This window comes from Akebia trifoliata, chromosome 7 (assembly GCF_017979445.1).
Source record: "Akebia trifoliata isolate Shusen 1 chromosome 7, ASM1797944v1, whole genome shotgun sequence".
Taxonomy (NCBI): domain Eukaryota; kingdom Viridiplantae; phylum Streptophyta; class Magnoliopsida; order Ranunculales; family Lardizabalaceae; genus Akebia; species Akebia trifoliata.
Window position 1 is genome coordinate 21198966 of NC_141381.1, and position 16338 is coordinate 21215303.

The 16338-nt window shown below is 35.9% G+C and overlaps 1 protein-coding gene across 2 annotated transcripts; it reads left to right on the forward strand.

The window, feature by feature from the left end:
• The first annotated feature begins 2962 nt into the window (after positions 1-2962).
• LOC147398382 (coiled-coil protein) lies at positions 2963-15419 on the forward strand. Of its 2 annotated transcripts, none has more exons than XM_086447562.1 (17): positions 2963-3524; positions 4142-4311; positions 7111-7186; positions 7396-7437; positions 7519-7581; positions 8006-8055; positions 8136-8163; positions 8399-8473; positions 8597-8707; positions 8796-8856; positions 10533-10649; positions 10805-10923; positions 11158-11227; positions 11761-11802; positions 12493-12533; positions 13421-13547; positions 14889-15419. In XM_086447562.1, exons 1-17 carry the CDS (start codon positions 3189-3191, stop codon positions 15026-15028), a joined length of 1668 nt encoding a protein of 555 aa, XP_086303688.1. In that variant the 5' UTR covers positions 2963-3188; the 3' UTR covers positions 15029-15419. The 2 variants fall into 2 exon arrangements, with proteins under 2 accessions (XP_086303688.1, XP_086303689.1); XM_086447563.1 differs by having other exon boundaries at positions 3385-3524; positions 4146-4311.
• The last annotated feature ends 919 nt before the right edge of the window (positions 15420-16338 follow it).

The following is a 16338-nucleotide window of genomic DNA, read 5'->3' on the forward strand; positions in this document are numbered from 1 at the left end:
TTTCCAACTTTATTACATTTTCCCTTCTACTCTATTTTTCAAAAATACCCCTTTAATTTATATATTTCATTTTCCCCCCCTTTTTAATAATATCCCTTAATAATTTTATTGTATTTCCTCTTCTTCCACTTTTTTAATAATACCCTTTTAATTTTATTGTCTTTGCCTCTTCTATCCCCTTAACCTTAAAGAGGATGCTCGTGCTACTTAGCATGGGTTAAACTCTAGTCATGTATAATTTCCCAAGTCAAGATTGGACATTAACAACCTCTAATATTATATTATTATTTTTTTATATTTTTAAATGTTTCTAAAAAAATAGTATTATTTTATCTTTTAGCGGTAAAAAAGAAAGGTTTTAGTGTCATTGTAGAATGACATTTTCATAAATTCAATTTTAAAAAAATTATTCATAAAAATAAATTTGTGTAAATAACATTAAAACCCTTATTTTTATTGATTGAATTACAAATAATATCATCATGCAATGACACTAAAAACTTTTTTTTTTTTTTAACTGCAAACATAAAATAAGATTACGTTTTAGAGACACTTTTGAAAAGAAGGATAATTTTGGAGTTTATTAATTTCAAATGCTTGGCTTGGACATTCACATGAGGGATGTGGATTCAAAAATCCAACAAGTTGCCTCAATATTTGCAGCGTAGCTTTAATTTTGATCTTATCTTAGTCTGAATTCTTCAATTGCAATGGATTGCCACCTGCCCAAATTACTCATTGCACACTAATGAATTTTTGCTCGGGAAACCATAAGCCCGACTTTTGACTCCCAACTTTGAATCCAACGAAGTGGGAGTCGTTCAACCATTAATACTTGACTGTGAAGAGAACCTTGGATCTTAAGGAGACACATGTCACCTCCTTGCAAGGGCGGAACTATTAAGGAGTTGGTAGGGGCAATTGCCCCCATAGAACTTTAAGATACTCTAATATTTTCAACTAATTCCATGCCCCATTTGTCCCCACTCCTTCACCTCTCTCCAATTTTTGGCCCCACACCCTCACCTCCCTCCCCCCTCTCAATGTTTTGTTGATGACATTGCCTCTTCACCGAGCCTTCTCATATATTAAATGGAAATGACCTAAATATCATTTTCTTCAACTTCTAACAAAAAACTTTTGAATTTTTCCCGAAAACCATTCATCTTCAAATTCTTCAACCATACAAATAACCATAGTTTGCCCCTACTACAAGAAAATCTGGGCCCCACCCCTGTCTACTTGGGGATGCCAATAAATCACCTGGCCCCTCCTCCATATTGTTTTGTTATACTATCACTCCAATTCCAATATGCTATAACTCCTTTGACGTTTTTGAAAATTAGAGACACCTCCTTGTCTTTTACAAATTAGTTTTGTACGAGAGACCATTATAAAATGCCCAGAGCACTCTTATTTTCACTTTTCTGACAAAAACTTTCGATTTTCTTTTTCCCAAAATCCATTGCCTTCAACTCTAAGATAAAATTGTTCAAACCAATTGAATTTCTTCAAGCTTGTTTTCAACCTCTCCGTAAAGAGTAGACTCAAGACTTACCATCCCAAAAAACCTAATCTTCAACCTCACCCAAAGTCTTTTCTTGTTCAAGAGGTTTGATAGTTGAAAGAGATAGAATATTTAGCTTGAATACAAGGATAAATTTTTTTATTGTTTCTTGGCAAAGGTTGAACTAGAGGGCATTTTGATTCTACATCACTAATATAAAACGGAAGTTAAGGTATATCACCAATTTGAAAACACAAGGTTATCTTTAAGCTCCATTAAAACTTGGAGAGGTTATCCAAAATTACCCAGGTGGTGTGGTTAAATAACCATTAATGATAATAATTTCATATATTGTGTGGTTTTGATGTGTAGTCATTATAGTATTATAATGTTGTAGTAATATCAGAGTCCTAACATTATTAGACTAGAGATTCAACATTGGGGATACGGGATCAATGTAGTGAGACTACGATTGTTGGAAATATAAAGTTTATATTTCACATTTGCAATATGTTTAATTCTGTTTTGATATTTTCGGTTTTCTACACTTGACTTTACACATCAATTACTCTAGATTCTTCAAAAATTCTAATCGATTATTTGTTATCATAATTTTATTCTTTTGCTTAGGATAGCACTCAATTCGTTAAGTTCGTTGTAACGGTCCAATTGGAGTACCCTTTGGAGCTTGAATTGTTATATCTTGAAGAGTAAACGCCTACATAACTATAGTACTATAACATAGGCAAATTTCACATTCTATCATACCTCAACCTTAATTACAAAAGAAAATAATGTTTTTCTATTGCATTCAATTACGAAATCGAAAGGTTTTCCAATCTTCTTTACTCACTTTTCTTAGAAATAAGTATCAATTTTCCAACACTTAAAATCCTAACTACTTGTCTCTTCCTGATACTTGAGACTAAGATAACTTGGACAACTTGGACAAGTCAAGTTGGGATAAAACCAACTTTGCAAACCCTCAATTTGGTTTCAAACCATAAATTCATCAGATACATCTTCGCTTAGATTCATTGTATTTGTCAAAATTACTTTCCAAAGATCATCGATTTGTTTATAAACGAAGAATCTATGAAATTGCAGGAGAAATAAAATTCAAACTTCCCAAAGATCATCAACTGTTTATGGACAAGAATCTGGCTTTACTTGTAGAACTTGCAAATAAGATCTGACTCGATTTTCAAATCCCAAAGGAACTTGAGATGACTCGGATAAATTTGTCAAAATTCCAGCCGATATGACTAGTATCTTGAATGAGTCAATGCCGATGCAATACCGAGACGACCCGAGTCATCTCGATCTCCAACCATTTTTGAAATCTTGAATCAGACACAAATAATAAATCCACCATTAATTAAACTCAGGTGGTGCAATGAGTTGCACTTGCACCGTATTATATACTACACGCACTATCAAACCTTTGTATTTGTTTGGCGTAGAAGTTACCGAACGCATGCTAGTGTCCGAAACCGCCACCGATAACATTTTTCTCTAAATTTCTGCCTTTATGAGATGCGTTATATCGGTCAAAACCGATACTCTCGACTCATGCTTTATTCACTTTTCTTAGATCCCAAGCAGTCCATCTCACTTTCGCTTTTCGAATTTCGATCCTACTAAGCTTTCCTCTCTCTCTCTCTCTTAGATTCCAATCGTAATGGATCGGATACGAACCAGAAGTCCTATATATTCGAGGCAGAGGAGTGGCGGTTCGAGCAGCACTGGTTCATCTTCTCCAGCAATGTCGCCAGCTCACCACCATTCCAGATCTTCGTCCAACTCTGGTCTCTCAAACATCAAGAGAACCCAAAACGTTGCTGCGAAAGCTGCGGCACAGAGGCTTGCGCAAGTCATGGCTTCGCAGACTGCAGATGATGATGATGATGATGAAGATGATGATCTAGGGTTTCGTTATGGTGCTCCTCCTCAATCTTATTCCAGCAATGTTCCTGCGATTTCAGCTGCTAGGCCTGCTAGATCTCCGTCTCCTGCGGTAATTTCGATGATCTGTGTTGGTTTTTATTTGTTGATGATTTGATGTGTTTTTTGTCTGGTTTCAAGTGAATTGGTGGAAATAAGTGAGATCGGAATTGATTTGGTGTTTTTCTATTGAGTTGATGTATTGCTGGAGAGTTTGTGTCTGAATTTTGATACATTGAAATAGAAGAATTTTGGCAATTTACTGTGGTTTTCGATCTGTTTTTTTTTTTCCTTTAATTTGAGGAAATAGCGAGATCTGATTTGTATTGGTGTTACTGTTGAAAGGATTATTTCTAGTTATTAGAGATCTGTTTTGGATGGGATCTTTGTTGAAACAAGTTTTGATTGAGAAATTTTTGTATCTCATTTGCACAATGTGGGATTTGTAAAACAATTAAAATTTGAAATTGTATGGGGATGTTATTTGTGTCTGATATTTTGACAAATTAAAATTTAAATCTAGGGAATTAAACAAATCTCCATAAAAAACTTGGAACATTGATTTATGTGCATGCAATGATATGCTTTCACAGTTTTCTTTTAATAGAGAATGGCTGAAGTTTGCAAATATGTGTGTTATGTTTTTTATATGGAGCAGAAGGCTAATTGTATTTTTCCAATTTTAATTAGTTAGGTCGGAACTTTGTTGAGCATACTCCATCAGTTCGCTCTACATCAGCTGGAAGGCCATCTCTAACTGTTCGCCCAACACCAATGGTACCACCCAGTAGAACATCACTGAGGCCCGCAGTTTCTATGCCACCACTAGACCCTCCAACTAATAGGCAAAGAGAGAAAAGGTAAAGAAATTTGCTGGTTTTTATTTATAAATTGTTTCTTGCCAACAAGATCTTCATCAAAACCTTAATCCAAATTTTCTGGATCCCCTGAACATATGATGTAAGCTCTTCTTTTGGTTTTTTCTCACCTGGAATGGTAAATGACATAGATGCATGCACAAAAATGGAGGAGAGATGGGTATTCTTAATTTCTATATTAGGGTGAAAGATTGTTTTGGAAGAAGACTTCTTCAAGGATACCTATGTAGAAAGTGATTTAGGGTTCAGAGAAGATAAAGTGAGAAAGAAGAGATGAAGAAATTCAAGAGAAAAGTTATGTTTATTATTTCTTCATTCCTATTTATATAAGTTACATGATAAATAAGAAAGGAAGAAATGGACATGACATGAACATAAATAAAAAAGAATTATATCTGATAACATTCCTCTTCAAGCTAGTGCAAAAATATCACACATTACTTATAAGATTATCAAAACTAACATGACCCAAGGCTTTAGTGAGGACATCGGCTAATTATTGTGATGTAGGAACAAAGATGGTGCAGATGTCATCGGAATTTACTTTCTCCCTGATTAAATGCCGGTCGACCTCAATGTACTTAGTGCGATCAGGTTGAATTGGATTACGAACTATGTTAATAGGAGGCTTGTTATCACAGTATAACTGAAAAGGCGGAGGAGGTGAACAACTTAGCTCGCAAAGTAATAGTTGTAATCAAAGTAACTCAAATATGCCTAGAACCATGGTTCTTAACTTAGCTTCGGCATTTGAGCGACCAAATACAAATTGTTTCTTACTGCGCCAAGTTATCAAATTATCACTCACCATAGTGCAATATCCAAAAGTTGAACGACATCTGTCCATGCTTCCACATGCATGTGACTATGTTAATGGAATAATAAACTTATTCCCAGACATCCTTTCAGATATCAAAGGATGCGTAGAGCAGCATTAAAATGTGTTGTATGAGGGGCATGCATGAATTGGCTAACAATACTTACTGCATAAGCAATGTCTGATCGCATGAGAGATAAGTAGATGTGCATTATTTGTGGACGATGTATATTTATATTCATTTTTCCTAGTTATTTACAGATGATGTAGCATTGGTTGATGAGATTAGAGGATTCAACACAAAACTAGAATTTTGAAAAGGGATATTGTAGTCTATGGGATTTAGAATAAGTAAAACCAAAGTGGAGCATGTGGAAGGAAATTTAGTATTGACACCCAAGATGAAGAATGACCAATAATAATTGATGGTCTAGAAATATCCCGAAGTGAACACTGTTGTTATCTTAGTTGCGTGCACATAAGGATGGAGAGATTGAGGAAGATGTTGCCCATAAAATTAGAGTTGATGGTTAAACTAGAGGTGCTCTTCTAGATTGGTTTATGATAGATACATATCAATCAAGTTAAAAATAAATTTTTTAAGATGACAATAAAACTAGCTATGCTTTATGACTGGAAAGACTAAGAAAGATAAAATTAGAAATGAATACATTTGAAAAAAAAATGGAGTAATTCCAATAGAAGATTAAATAAGATAAAGTTGACTGAGATGTTTTTGGCATGTTCAATGAAGGTTGATTACTGTCTCAGTTAGAAGAAATATTCAAATTGAAGGTTTTAAAAGAGCAAGAGGAAGACCCAAAAGAACATGGATGGAGATAGTGAAAGTAGCTATGAACATGTGGTTCTTTGAACAGATTGAGTGGAATGAAGGAAAAAATTTGTTTCGCCAACCCCAATTCTTTTGAAGAAGGCTTAGATGATCTTTGTCTCTTGATTGGTGAAAAATTATAAGTTTATCAATCGTTGATGCTTAACCACGATCCTTATTTTAAATTTGTGCACGTTGTCTCCTTAGCTGTAGTAATCAAAGGCACCAAGCAATAGGTAAATGAAAAGAGATACCTAGGCGCCACAGCTCTTAACCCCTGCCTTACCATCACCTAAGCAACTAAAATGTAACTTACATTTATTGAATTCAAAATAACTAAACAGATTCAAATAATCCAAACTTTCACTATTTTCTTAATTCAGAAAACTAATATGGTTTTTCCAAATCATGTAGCCTAAAAATAACGAAAAGGAGGAATTGAATGACTACATAATCATCAGAGCTGTCCTTGTTCTGTTCCCATTCACATGCATGTGAAAAAGAAGTGCTCATGTTAGCACTAGGAAGCCCAAGTAGCAGCTAACCAGACATCAAAATCACTAATAATAAGAATAATAATGTATAATATTGGTCCTGCCAAAAAACAACGCTATCCACTCTTGCCATCAGTGAATGAGAGAATGGAGTATGATATGTAGAAGGTAGGTTTTCCATTCAAAGAGGAGGAAAAAGCTAAAACTACCATATATTAGAGAGTATTACCAAATTGAAATCTTAAATAAAGCAACTTTCATTTAAACTTGCGTGTCATGTTTCAACGGCTAAGGCTTCCAACTGAGGAAGCAGTGGCCTAGGCAAAGTCTGACTACAATGGGCCATCATATTGTTCAAAGATAATGTATATTTCGCCTAAATGTATGTATGCAACCCCCCCTTCTCCCTCTATTTTAAGTTGGGGGACCTTATGTAAATTACAAACAGTTGTTTATGTGTGAATATGCATGTACTGTGTGTCTGTGTTCATATATGCATGGGGAGTTATGGGCAAGCATCATGTTCCTCCATCTTTTAGTTGAATACTGTCATTTAAAGAGGAGTTGATAAACTACTTGTTGAACTTGAGGTTAGATTCTTTTGATAGGTAGAGTATTTCCATGCACTTGTATTGCAGGTTTACATCAGACATGGAACATCTCAACAAAAAGGACATAGGAAATCAACGTGAAGCTTCTGCACTTCGAGATGAGGTATGCCACTCCCCTTCATTTGTCTCCCTGTTGTTAGAAATAAGCTCAAAACTATATTCGAGAAAGCCATTTATTGGTCAATTCAGTTATGTATGTCCTGGGCTTATAAAATGGAAACACAAAATGGGAACCTTGTACTTTGTTTATGAACTTTGGAAATATAATCCCTGAATACTTTGTTCTTAAGCTTATATCTGGTGATATTGCAGCTTGACATGCTACAAGAAGAGAATGATAATGTTCTTGATAAGGTGTGTTGTTTTTTAATTAATTTAGCTAACCATTTTGTATATATAATGTTTATGACATTTACATTCAAATCTGCTGTGCAGCTCCGAATTGCAGAAGAGAGGTGTGAGGAAGCAGAGGCCAGAGCTAAGGAGCTTGAGAAACAGGTTCGCTCTATTTTTCTTCTTTATTGTTTCTGGGATTGAGAGTTTGGACTTGTAAATAGTAGTTTTTCATGGATTGGATTTCTTTATATGGTTAGTTTCTATTGTCTCTCATTCCTGAAGCGGCAAACTCTTTTTTCCCATCTGCTGGATGTGGATCTATAGAGGCATTTTTAAGGACATACCTAAAAAGTAGCAAAACAGGACAGGTTTTCTGTAGCAGGCAGACTTGACACAGCTGTTGGTGAACTTTATGCCTACTTTTTTCTTTGTATCTCCATTTTATGGTTCTTTTGTGTACTGGCACATGGACCTAATCTATTTCTGTTTATATGGCCATGGCTTAAAATATCCCTCTCTTAAATTCTTGTATCCAGTAAAGGTGCCTAGAAGTACTGTTTCACTGATTAGTTCTGACTACTCATAGGTTGCTGCTCTTGGAGAAGGCGTGTCTTTAGAAGCCAAATTGTTGAGCAGGTACTTTTTGGTTTAGAAATAACCTAGTGTCTGCCATTCTTTATATTTCCGTTATGACATCTTATGTTTTTCATCTGCAGAAAGGAAGCAGCATTGCGTCAAAGAGAGGTAAGCAGTGAGCGATAGATAATATTTAGTTTTGAACATAATAAATGACTACCAGTTAAAGACAACTTGAGTTAATGTCATGTTTCAATATCAGTGCTGGAAAGGCACTTAAGTTTTAAAGGTGCCACAATGTGTTTGGTATTTCCTATCTTCGGGTTCAGATACAGTACAACTTATTCATTCTCAGATTAGGGGTTTCTTTTTCAAAACATGATTATATGATTCATTGGCTCAGGCTGCTCTAAAAGCAGCGACACAGACCAAGGATGGGAGAGATGAGGAAGTCACAGCTCTACGAACTGAAGTTGAGGTAAAGTGTGATACTCTATTAGAACTTTTATGATCTACTTTTGATTCTCATAAATTGCTAAACCTAATTTAGTGTGCTCTGCTGACAGTGTGGCTTAAAACTTTTACTTTCTTCTTTGATCAGAATGCAAAAGAAGAGGCTGCAGCTGCTGCAGAACAGCTTCGAGAAGCAGAGTCTGAAGCAAAAGCTCTTCGCTCAATGACACAGAGAATGATCTTGACCCAGGAGGAGATGGTCTGTACCTTTTTACTGTTGAGGAGTTTATTGCTAATACATTATTTTCTTTTTGGTTATTAAATTGTATATTGGATCCGTGTTTCAGGAGGAAGTGGTTCTCAAAAGGTGTTGGCTTGCTCGCTATTGGGGTTTAGCTGTAAGGCATGGTAATCTACCTATTTAGCTTATTTTTAGTTTCTCATGTTGGTAGAGGGATTCCCGATTATCCCCTGATTTTAGAGAGTTCTTCATGTGAAAGTAATTAACTGTTACTGCCAAATTCTCTTGTTTCTAAACTTCAGTGAGAGCTAAACAAATCATAAGAGGCTCTTGAGACCACTGAACCTCTAAGTAGCCGGTTAGATTTTCTTCTTTTTTTTTTTTTTTCGGGGGGGGGGGGGGGGGGGGATTCATTGCTTGTTTTGGTTTCTGAGTGATATAGGATCTGTAGTGCTTTGAAAACTCAACCATTCTGATTCTTATTATTGTATTAGCACTTGTAGGAATTTAAGCCTATTCTTCTATAGAGTTTGCATAAATGTTATTCAGAAGTGAAAAGTGTATGTGGACATGTCTTTAATTTTTATTTAAAAAGGTGTAAGATTTATTTGTTGAGGAATACGAGTACTTGGGTGATCAAGGTGACCAACTCCATACTAGGAAGATAAAATTAGTCTGTGGACTTAAAAACCTAGTCCCACCTGAATAATAACTCTTCAAAGAAGCCACTCTTAAATACCCCCCCCCCCCCCCCCCCCCCCCAAAAAAAAAAAAAAAAAAAAAAAAGGGCCCCATAATGTGGGTCATTCCCTTTGAATTTTCATCTGTTCCTCTCCTTCCAGGGTCCCCAACAGATAGCATAAGGGGTCAAACACCATAGATTTCTTTCTCTTCCCATAAAAGCTGTGAGTGCCAACTCTCAAAAAGAGAAACAACCAAGCTGGGGAAACAAGCTGAATTACGAAGCAAAGGCATAAAATGGATCTACAGTTACCTTGAAAAAGTGCAGTGGATTAGGACATGGTCAATCAATTTACCACTACTTTTGCACAAAGAACAGAGATTGACAGTAGCGATGCCTCGAGCAATGATGTCTTAGGTCAGAGTTCTGTCTAAAGTCACAGTCCAAGCATAGAAAGCTACCTTTGATGGGATTTTGTGTCCCCTGATAACAACAATTGGGAATTCCAGTTGGGACTGAGCGTTAGAGATCGATAAAAAGATATAGTACCCACCAATTCCATATGATCCCTCCTCTCAGGGAGAGCTTATCACTGTGGATATTTGGTTAATAAGGCCAGCTAATAATGACACTTCCCAATTTATTGAAATGTCTCCTAAGGCCAAAATCCCAATTTTGCTCAACCCCGACTTGGGTCATAAACTTGCCGATGGGTATCTTCTTTTTTATGAAGAGTACAAATTTGGATACTATACTTGAAGTGGTGCCCTGCCACACTATGGTTTTCCCTTAAAAGAACTTTACTCCGTTTGTCAATCCTGAAAGATATCCTCTACCGGAACTCAGGAAGAATCTTAATGATGCCTTTCAAACCTGTATCCATTTTCCTGCCAAACGTTCAAACTACAAACTTAGCCATCCACAGACATTGATCATCAACTCCAAACCTCCAAAGTCAGTTGCCTAACAAGGCTATAATCGTTTGTCTAAACTTACTGATTCCTAGCTCCCCCTGTTTCTTAGGTTTACAAATACAGTTCCATCTAACCAGGTGGAATTTATGCTTGCCATTCTTACCACCCCACAAGAAATCCTGAATCAATTTTTCCAGTTATACCTGACTTTCCTTTTCAAACACCAGTTGCCTTTATGATTTTGCAGGTATCTGTCTGGATATTGCAGTGACAAAACATGAGCACTGGTCATCGTTAGCGCCTCTTCCTTTTGAAGTTGTCATTTCTGCTGGACAAAAGGCTAAAGAAGAATCTTGGAGCCGAGGTTAGTCATCACAAGTTGATCTTTATGTTTTTTATTTTTCCCTTCCTTTTGCTTGCAAAAGGTTAAAAAGCTTGTTATAGTTTGATTTCCTGTGCTGATATTTCCTTCACGGATAATTTTTTATGCTAAACTTTGGTATCTGAAAATTTGAGCAGATGATGATGATTTAGACAGAAGCAAGCTTACACGAGATTTGAGTGATCTTACAGGAGAAGGCAATATTGAAAGTATGCTTTCAGTTGAAATGGGCTTAAGGGAACTAGCTTCACTAAAGGTGTCTTCTTCTTCCTTTCCACTTCAATTTCATTATGTTCTTTTTGGTTTTTTCAAGTAGATTTTTTTTCCTTTTCTTTTTGGAGTTAATTTCATAAGACCTTGAAATTTTTATTGTTTTTTCATACATTTTTGTTTTATTCCATCACGGTGTTGTTCATATCATGCTATAAGCATTTCTTTTTTGTGGAAAGCAATGCTTCACATGCTTGTTTTTCTGACTACTGTGTACAAGGTTGAAGATGCTGTTGTACTTGCTTTGGCCCAATACCGGCGCACAAATTTGGTTCGACAATCCATGTCAGGTTGGTCTTATTGTTATCTTCCGATGTGCCCGGTCCCTTTTTCTGTGTTTTTCAATGTGATCATTCCTTCTGTTGGAAATTTTGAAAAATGAATTTGCACTTGCTGGGTTCATTCTTTCCTTACATCCCACTCCTAAATTTTTTACTTATCCTCGATTCAATGTCGACTTTTTTTTTTTTTCAGTCAAAATGTATGAAATTTGTTAAAAATTTAGTCCAATTATTATTATTGTTATAGCTTTGGGTTCCAACATTCATTTTGTAGTTGTTTGGAGTTGCTGCAGCTTTGAAACTTTTCTCTTATAAAATCAAGGTCTCGACCCAATATTACTGTTTTCTTATCATCTTCTAGTTTTAGTACTCTGCAACAGTTTCGGTAAATGAGGATTCTATTTGCAGTACAATAGTCTGATCATATGAATATGTTCTGATTTTGGTGGAACTCTTTCATAACTTATAGTTGTGACTATGACTATGAGAAACTATGTGCTTACATTGAATGTTTCTTTTTTGTTGCGTGTTTTCTGCATCAGATCCCAAATCGCCTGGCGATCCAAAGTTTATGGAGGCATTTGGTAACAAATTTTATTCATTACATTACGTTTTAGAATGTGTAGATCTGCTAGTATAGAGGTAACTTATAGTAGCCAACAGCCAGAGCCCAAATGCATTGCAGTACAGATTGCAGACTCGTGGCATCCTTCTATGCCAGAAACGACCTAATGAGATGTTAGGAGATGTTTTTTGCCCAATATTGCCCTGCCCTGATATTACTCCGTAATCATCTGTTTTCTGGTTCTTATTAGAACACAAAAAAAAGTCAAAAATAGATGATTATCGGGGGAAAAAATGTTCGGATTTAGTTGTCCTTTGGCTCATGTCACATGTCTAATTGTTGACATGCTGCAAACAGACATGAGTCTCTCGTTTTATCCTTAATCATGAAAGGAAAGACGAGTTGGATGTTTGTAGTTTATCTGACTGGACTGACTGAGCATGGATCTCCTAGGTGGGACAACTGAATGATTGGTCCCCACCTACTGCATGTGACATATGACCGTGCCAATAGTATGTCGTCCTTGTCGTCCATTGAACATGTATCTTACATGTTCTCACTAATAGTAGGACCAGCACTTTCCCTCTTGAAGGGGGTTTGTGGCTTTTGTCTTCTTTGATGGTATTTGGGTCTGATGTGTGTGTTCCATTCATAGAAATTCCCTTGCAAGGCTAGTGACTATGGAACTGAGACCCATGTTTTCTTTCAGAGTTAACTCAAGAAGAGTCGGAAGATGTTCTTTTCAAGGAGGTATGATATAAACTTATTAGTAGCTTTTTTGGACGCTGCATATGCTTTAAATGATCCTTTACCTTTTGTCATTCCAGGCAAACTTCATACAAATTGTTAAATAGTAAATAAATAATTTGACACTCATTTACTTTTCACGTTAGACTATGTATTTGTTTACTTTTTTGGTAAAATTCCTCGATTAATAATAAATCAATTGAGAATGCTTGGTATGGTGCAAATCATTTGCAAATGCAAACTATTTTTTGAAATCAATTTTATAGGTGCCTGGTTACACAATGCAAATGGTGTGCATTGAGAAAGTTTTGCATGGATCACCTAAATTCTGAACAAATTTCAGCAAATGATTTGTGACAAAAAAAAGTATCGCAAATCATTCGATATATATATGGTATCCAGACTTAGTCCGACTAATCCCATGGACACGCCCATCACCATTTCCAACACTGGCCTTGTGTACTTGGCCTTTTAAAGCACCAGGGTGGTGGCCAACAAGCGGTAAAGTGTGATTAGAACTCAGGACCTCTGCTTCCTGAGGCATGGTCCTGGCCATCTCTCCAACCCCTTGTTGGTTCAAAATAATTTGATTCCAATCTACACATATCAAAATTACTAAAATACTCTTTATCAAAGAAATTAATCAAATTGCAAAAATACTGTATTTGTTACAGCAATATACACATAAATATACAATAGTACCCCTCATCAAAGATACATTAAATTATACATTGAAATTATAAAAATACCCCTCATTTAAAGGCATGGCTGTTGTCAACTGATTTGCATGCTTCCTGGTGGTAGCTTTTGTAGGAGATCGATCTTTTATGTGTAGGGTAAGGACATCCATTAAGATTGTTTTTATAGTTCTTAGCACTCTTCTTATGTAGGCATGGCTTATATATTTTTGGAGAAGAGCTAAAGCACATGGTGTTGAAGAAGATATTGCAGAAGAAAGACTTCAATTTTGGATCAGTCGTAGCAGTCAGTCACCAACTTCGCATGATGCCGTCGATGGTAATTTTTTGCCACTTGTTTTTAGTAATATAATACTCATTTGGCTAACATAAGTCCTAATATTTAGAGATCATCATCCATGACTTATACGTAGCTCTTGACATGATTGAATGGAGGAAAATGATTCATTCATCCGAGACCAAATCCTTGGGATAAGGCTTTGATGATCCGTCACTTATCCCTAGCTCTTGACATAATTGAATAGAGGAAAATGATTCATTCATCCGAGATCATATCCTTGGGATAAGGCATCTTTGATTTATCTCAAGGGCTTTAGAATAATAGGACCAAATACAGTATTGGAGTGCAACTTAAGTGATGACGCACATATATAGGAAGGGCCAGTAACAATTGATTGTCAACCAATACAACAAACCAACCAACTTCATTACTCTTTTCTTGTCCTCAAGGATGGATAGATGAAGATAGAATTGGAGTTGGATGGTTAAGTTGCAAGTGAATCCTTGGAGTTTTCTGTGAACAATGCATCCCGTTCAAATTAAAGGGTAAATCTCTTTTTTTTTTTTTCCCAACGTATGTAAGTAAAAGAACGAGAGGAGGAAGAGGTCGAGGGGACCTGCCCCAAGCAAACACAAAGAACAAACAAGACTCTCATCCATTACATACAATATCCCATCTACTTAACAAATTTTCAAAAGAAATCTCCCTCGAACACTTTGAAAACTCTAATCCAGAAAAATAACAGACCAACTATAGAAATGATAACATCTTGGAGAGTGCTCAATCCCATCGAATAATCTACAATTTCTTTCCTTCCATAATCCTCATCATATGGAAAATGGAATCAAACTCTTTTTTTATGCAGGACAGTGAGGGAAGAAGAGGAAATTTGGGGTTAGGGAGCTGGTTTTGGATTGGGTAAATTGAAGACATCTTCTCAGTCTTTCACCTTAGAAGAACAATGGTCTCCTACAATGCCACATATTCACCCATTACATGGGATTCATCCAATTTATTTTTGTGACTTAACATCCAGTCGAGAGTCTTGAGTTAGAAATTTGCAGTCAGCGAAATTTATTAATTTTTTACCTTCACGTCTCTGTGCCACATCTAATGCCAGATGCCAAAATTTTCTTAATGATTGTGAAGAGGACATCACAGAGATAGGTCCACCTTGCTAATAGAATATAAACAAGAAAACTTGTGATTTTATAAAATTTAATCTAACTTCAAGTTATATTTGTTGATTGAATGCACCATTTTTCTCATACATTCATTCCAGTGTCTAAAATATTCAGTAAGAATTTGGACTCAATTGATAAGATTTGAAGATAAAAACACAGATAGTGTATCACTTATGATGGGTGTTTCTTCCCACAGTGGAGAGAGGGTTGATGGAGCTAAGGAAGGTGGGGATAGAGCAGCAATTGTGGGAAGCATCGCGTAAGGAAATTGATCAAGCATCTTTGATTCCTATTGCCACTCGCGAACCTGCTGCAGATGCAGAGTCCTCTCCCTGACAATAGCTGCTTAGAGGTACTGATTTATTTTGGTGTTCTGCTTCTTTATCATATGTTCATTCAGGTCGACAGAGTATCTGTTCTGTTGATTTTTCTGTACCAATATCATCTGTGTTATGGCGACCCCATCTGTGAAATCCAGGATCATTGTATTACTACTGAGAGATGAGGTCGTACCCACTTCAACCCATACATTCCTTAAGGGTCCTTTTAGATTGATTGTGCGAAAGGTTGAATTTTTCTTTCTTTATTATTTGTTTTTTTTTGTTTTTTTCAATTTATTTTTTTGTATCAGCTTGCAATTATTTGAATTTGTGTTCATTGGATCTTTTCTTCTTCTTTTATTTTTCTTTTCAAATGAATGAATGAGTGGAATTCGGTTTTCTTGTTATTATCTCTCTGTAAAATACTCTGTGATCTGCAATTGTAACCAGTTGGAATTTTATGGGTGTGAAGGGTTTGACCTCTATAGCCAGTGTGCCTGGCCAAATGGTTGTCATTTATGGTTGCATAGTTGAGCTTTCACTCTTGTTAAGAAACCTTTGATTTTCTCTAGAACAACCCCAACCCAGCTGCCGGGCCCCTCCTCACCAAAAACAGTATAAAAAAAAATAGGGTGAAACCTCAAAACTCCATCTTCTCAACCTCCAAGCGTCAAGAGGTTAAAGACTTTTAGCAATTTTTCAAGAGGGTTTATGGGTTTTAAACAATTCATCCTAGAAGTTGAAGAATTTGAAAAGTGGGATTTTGGTACAACAGGTAGAAGATGACCAAGGATTATGCCATTTCTTCCTAGCCACTTAAAGAAGACCATAATAAAGTGGTAAATCAGCGGTTTCAATCAGGTTGGACCTGAGGTCGTAACTTCTATGGGTCGACTCAATTGTAAAATCCATTTAAAAAAAAAAGCTAATTGGCCTGCCCAATTCAACCGGTCTCCCAATCAGATTTGCCAAAGGAATGGTCAAATTATGTAGCTATTTATAAAATTACATCTCCACAATTTGATGAAATTTGAGATGGCCCTCTTATGTTTTGAAATTGATGAAATGCTCCCTCTAACCTAAGGTCTTCTTTAATAAATTAATGGAAAATGATCAAACTTAAATAAGATTTTTATTGTTTGGCCAACATGAATTGGCATGTTGGAAAAATAACATTACAACCGTATAAAATTTCAAGATTAGATCAGATTTAAAATAAATAAAATATAGCATAATTTTTTTTAGCTTGATCCATACTTTGAAAATGGACCAACTGCAAAAAAAAATTATAGTTTTGAAGTGTAATCTCCTCGTTTCGTTCTCATC

Coding starts and splice junctions, on each gene's coding strand:
- LOC147398382 (XM_086447562.1), top strand. CDS start 3,189: ATGGATCGGATACGAACCAGAAGTCCTATATATTCGAGGCAGAGGAGT. Junction 7,438..7,518: donor ATGATAATGTTCTTGATAAG/GTGTGTTGTTTT, acceptor TCTGCTGTGCAG/CTCCGAATTGCAGAAGAGAG. Junction 8,164..8,398: donor CAGCATTGCGTCAAAGAGAG/GTAAGCAGTGAG, acceptor TCATTGGCTCAG/GCTGCTCTAAAAGCAGCGAC.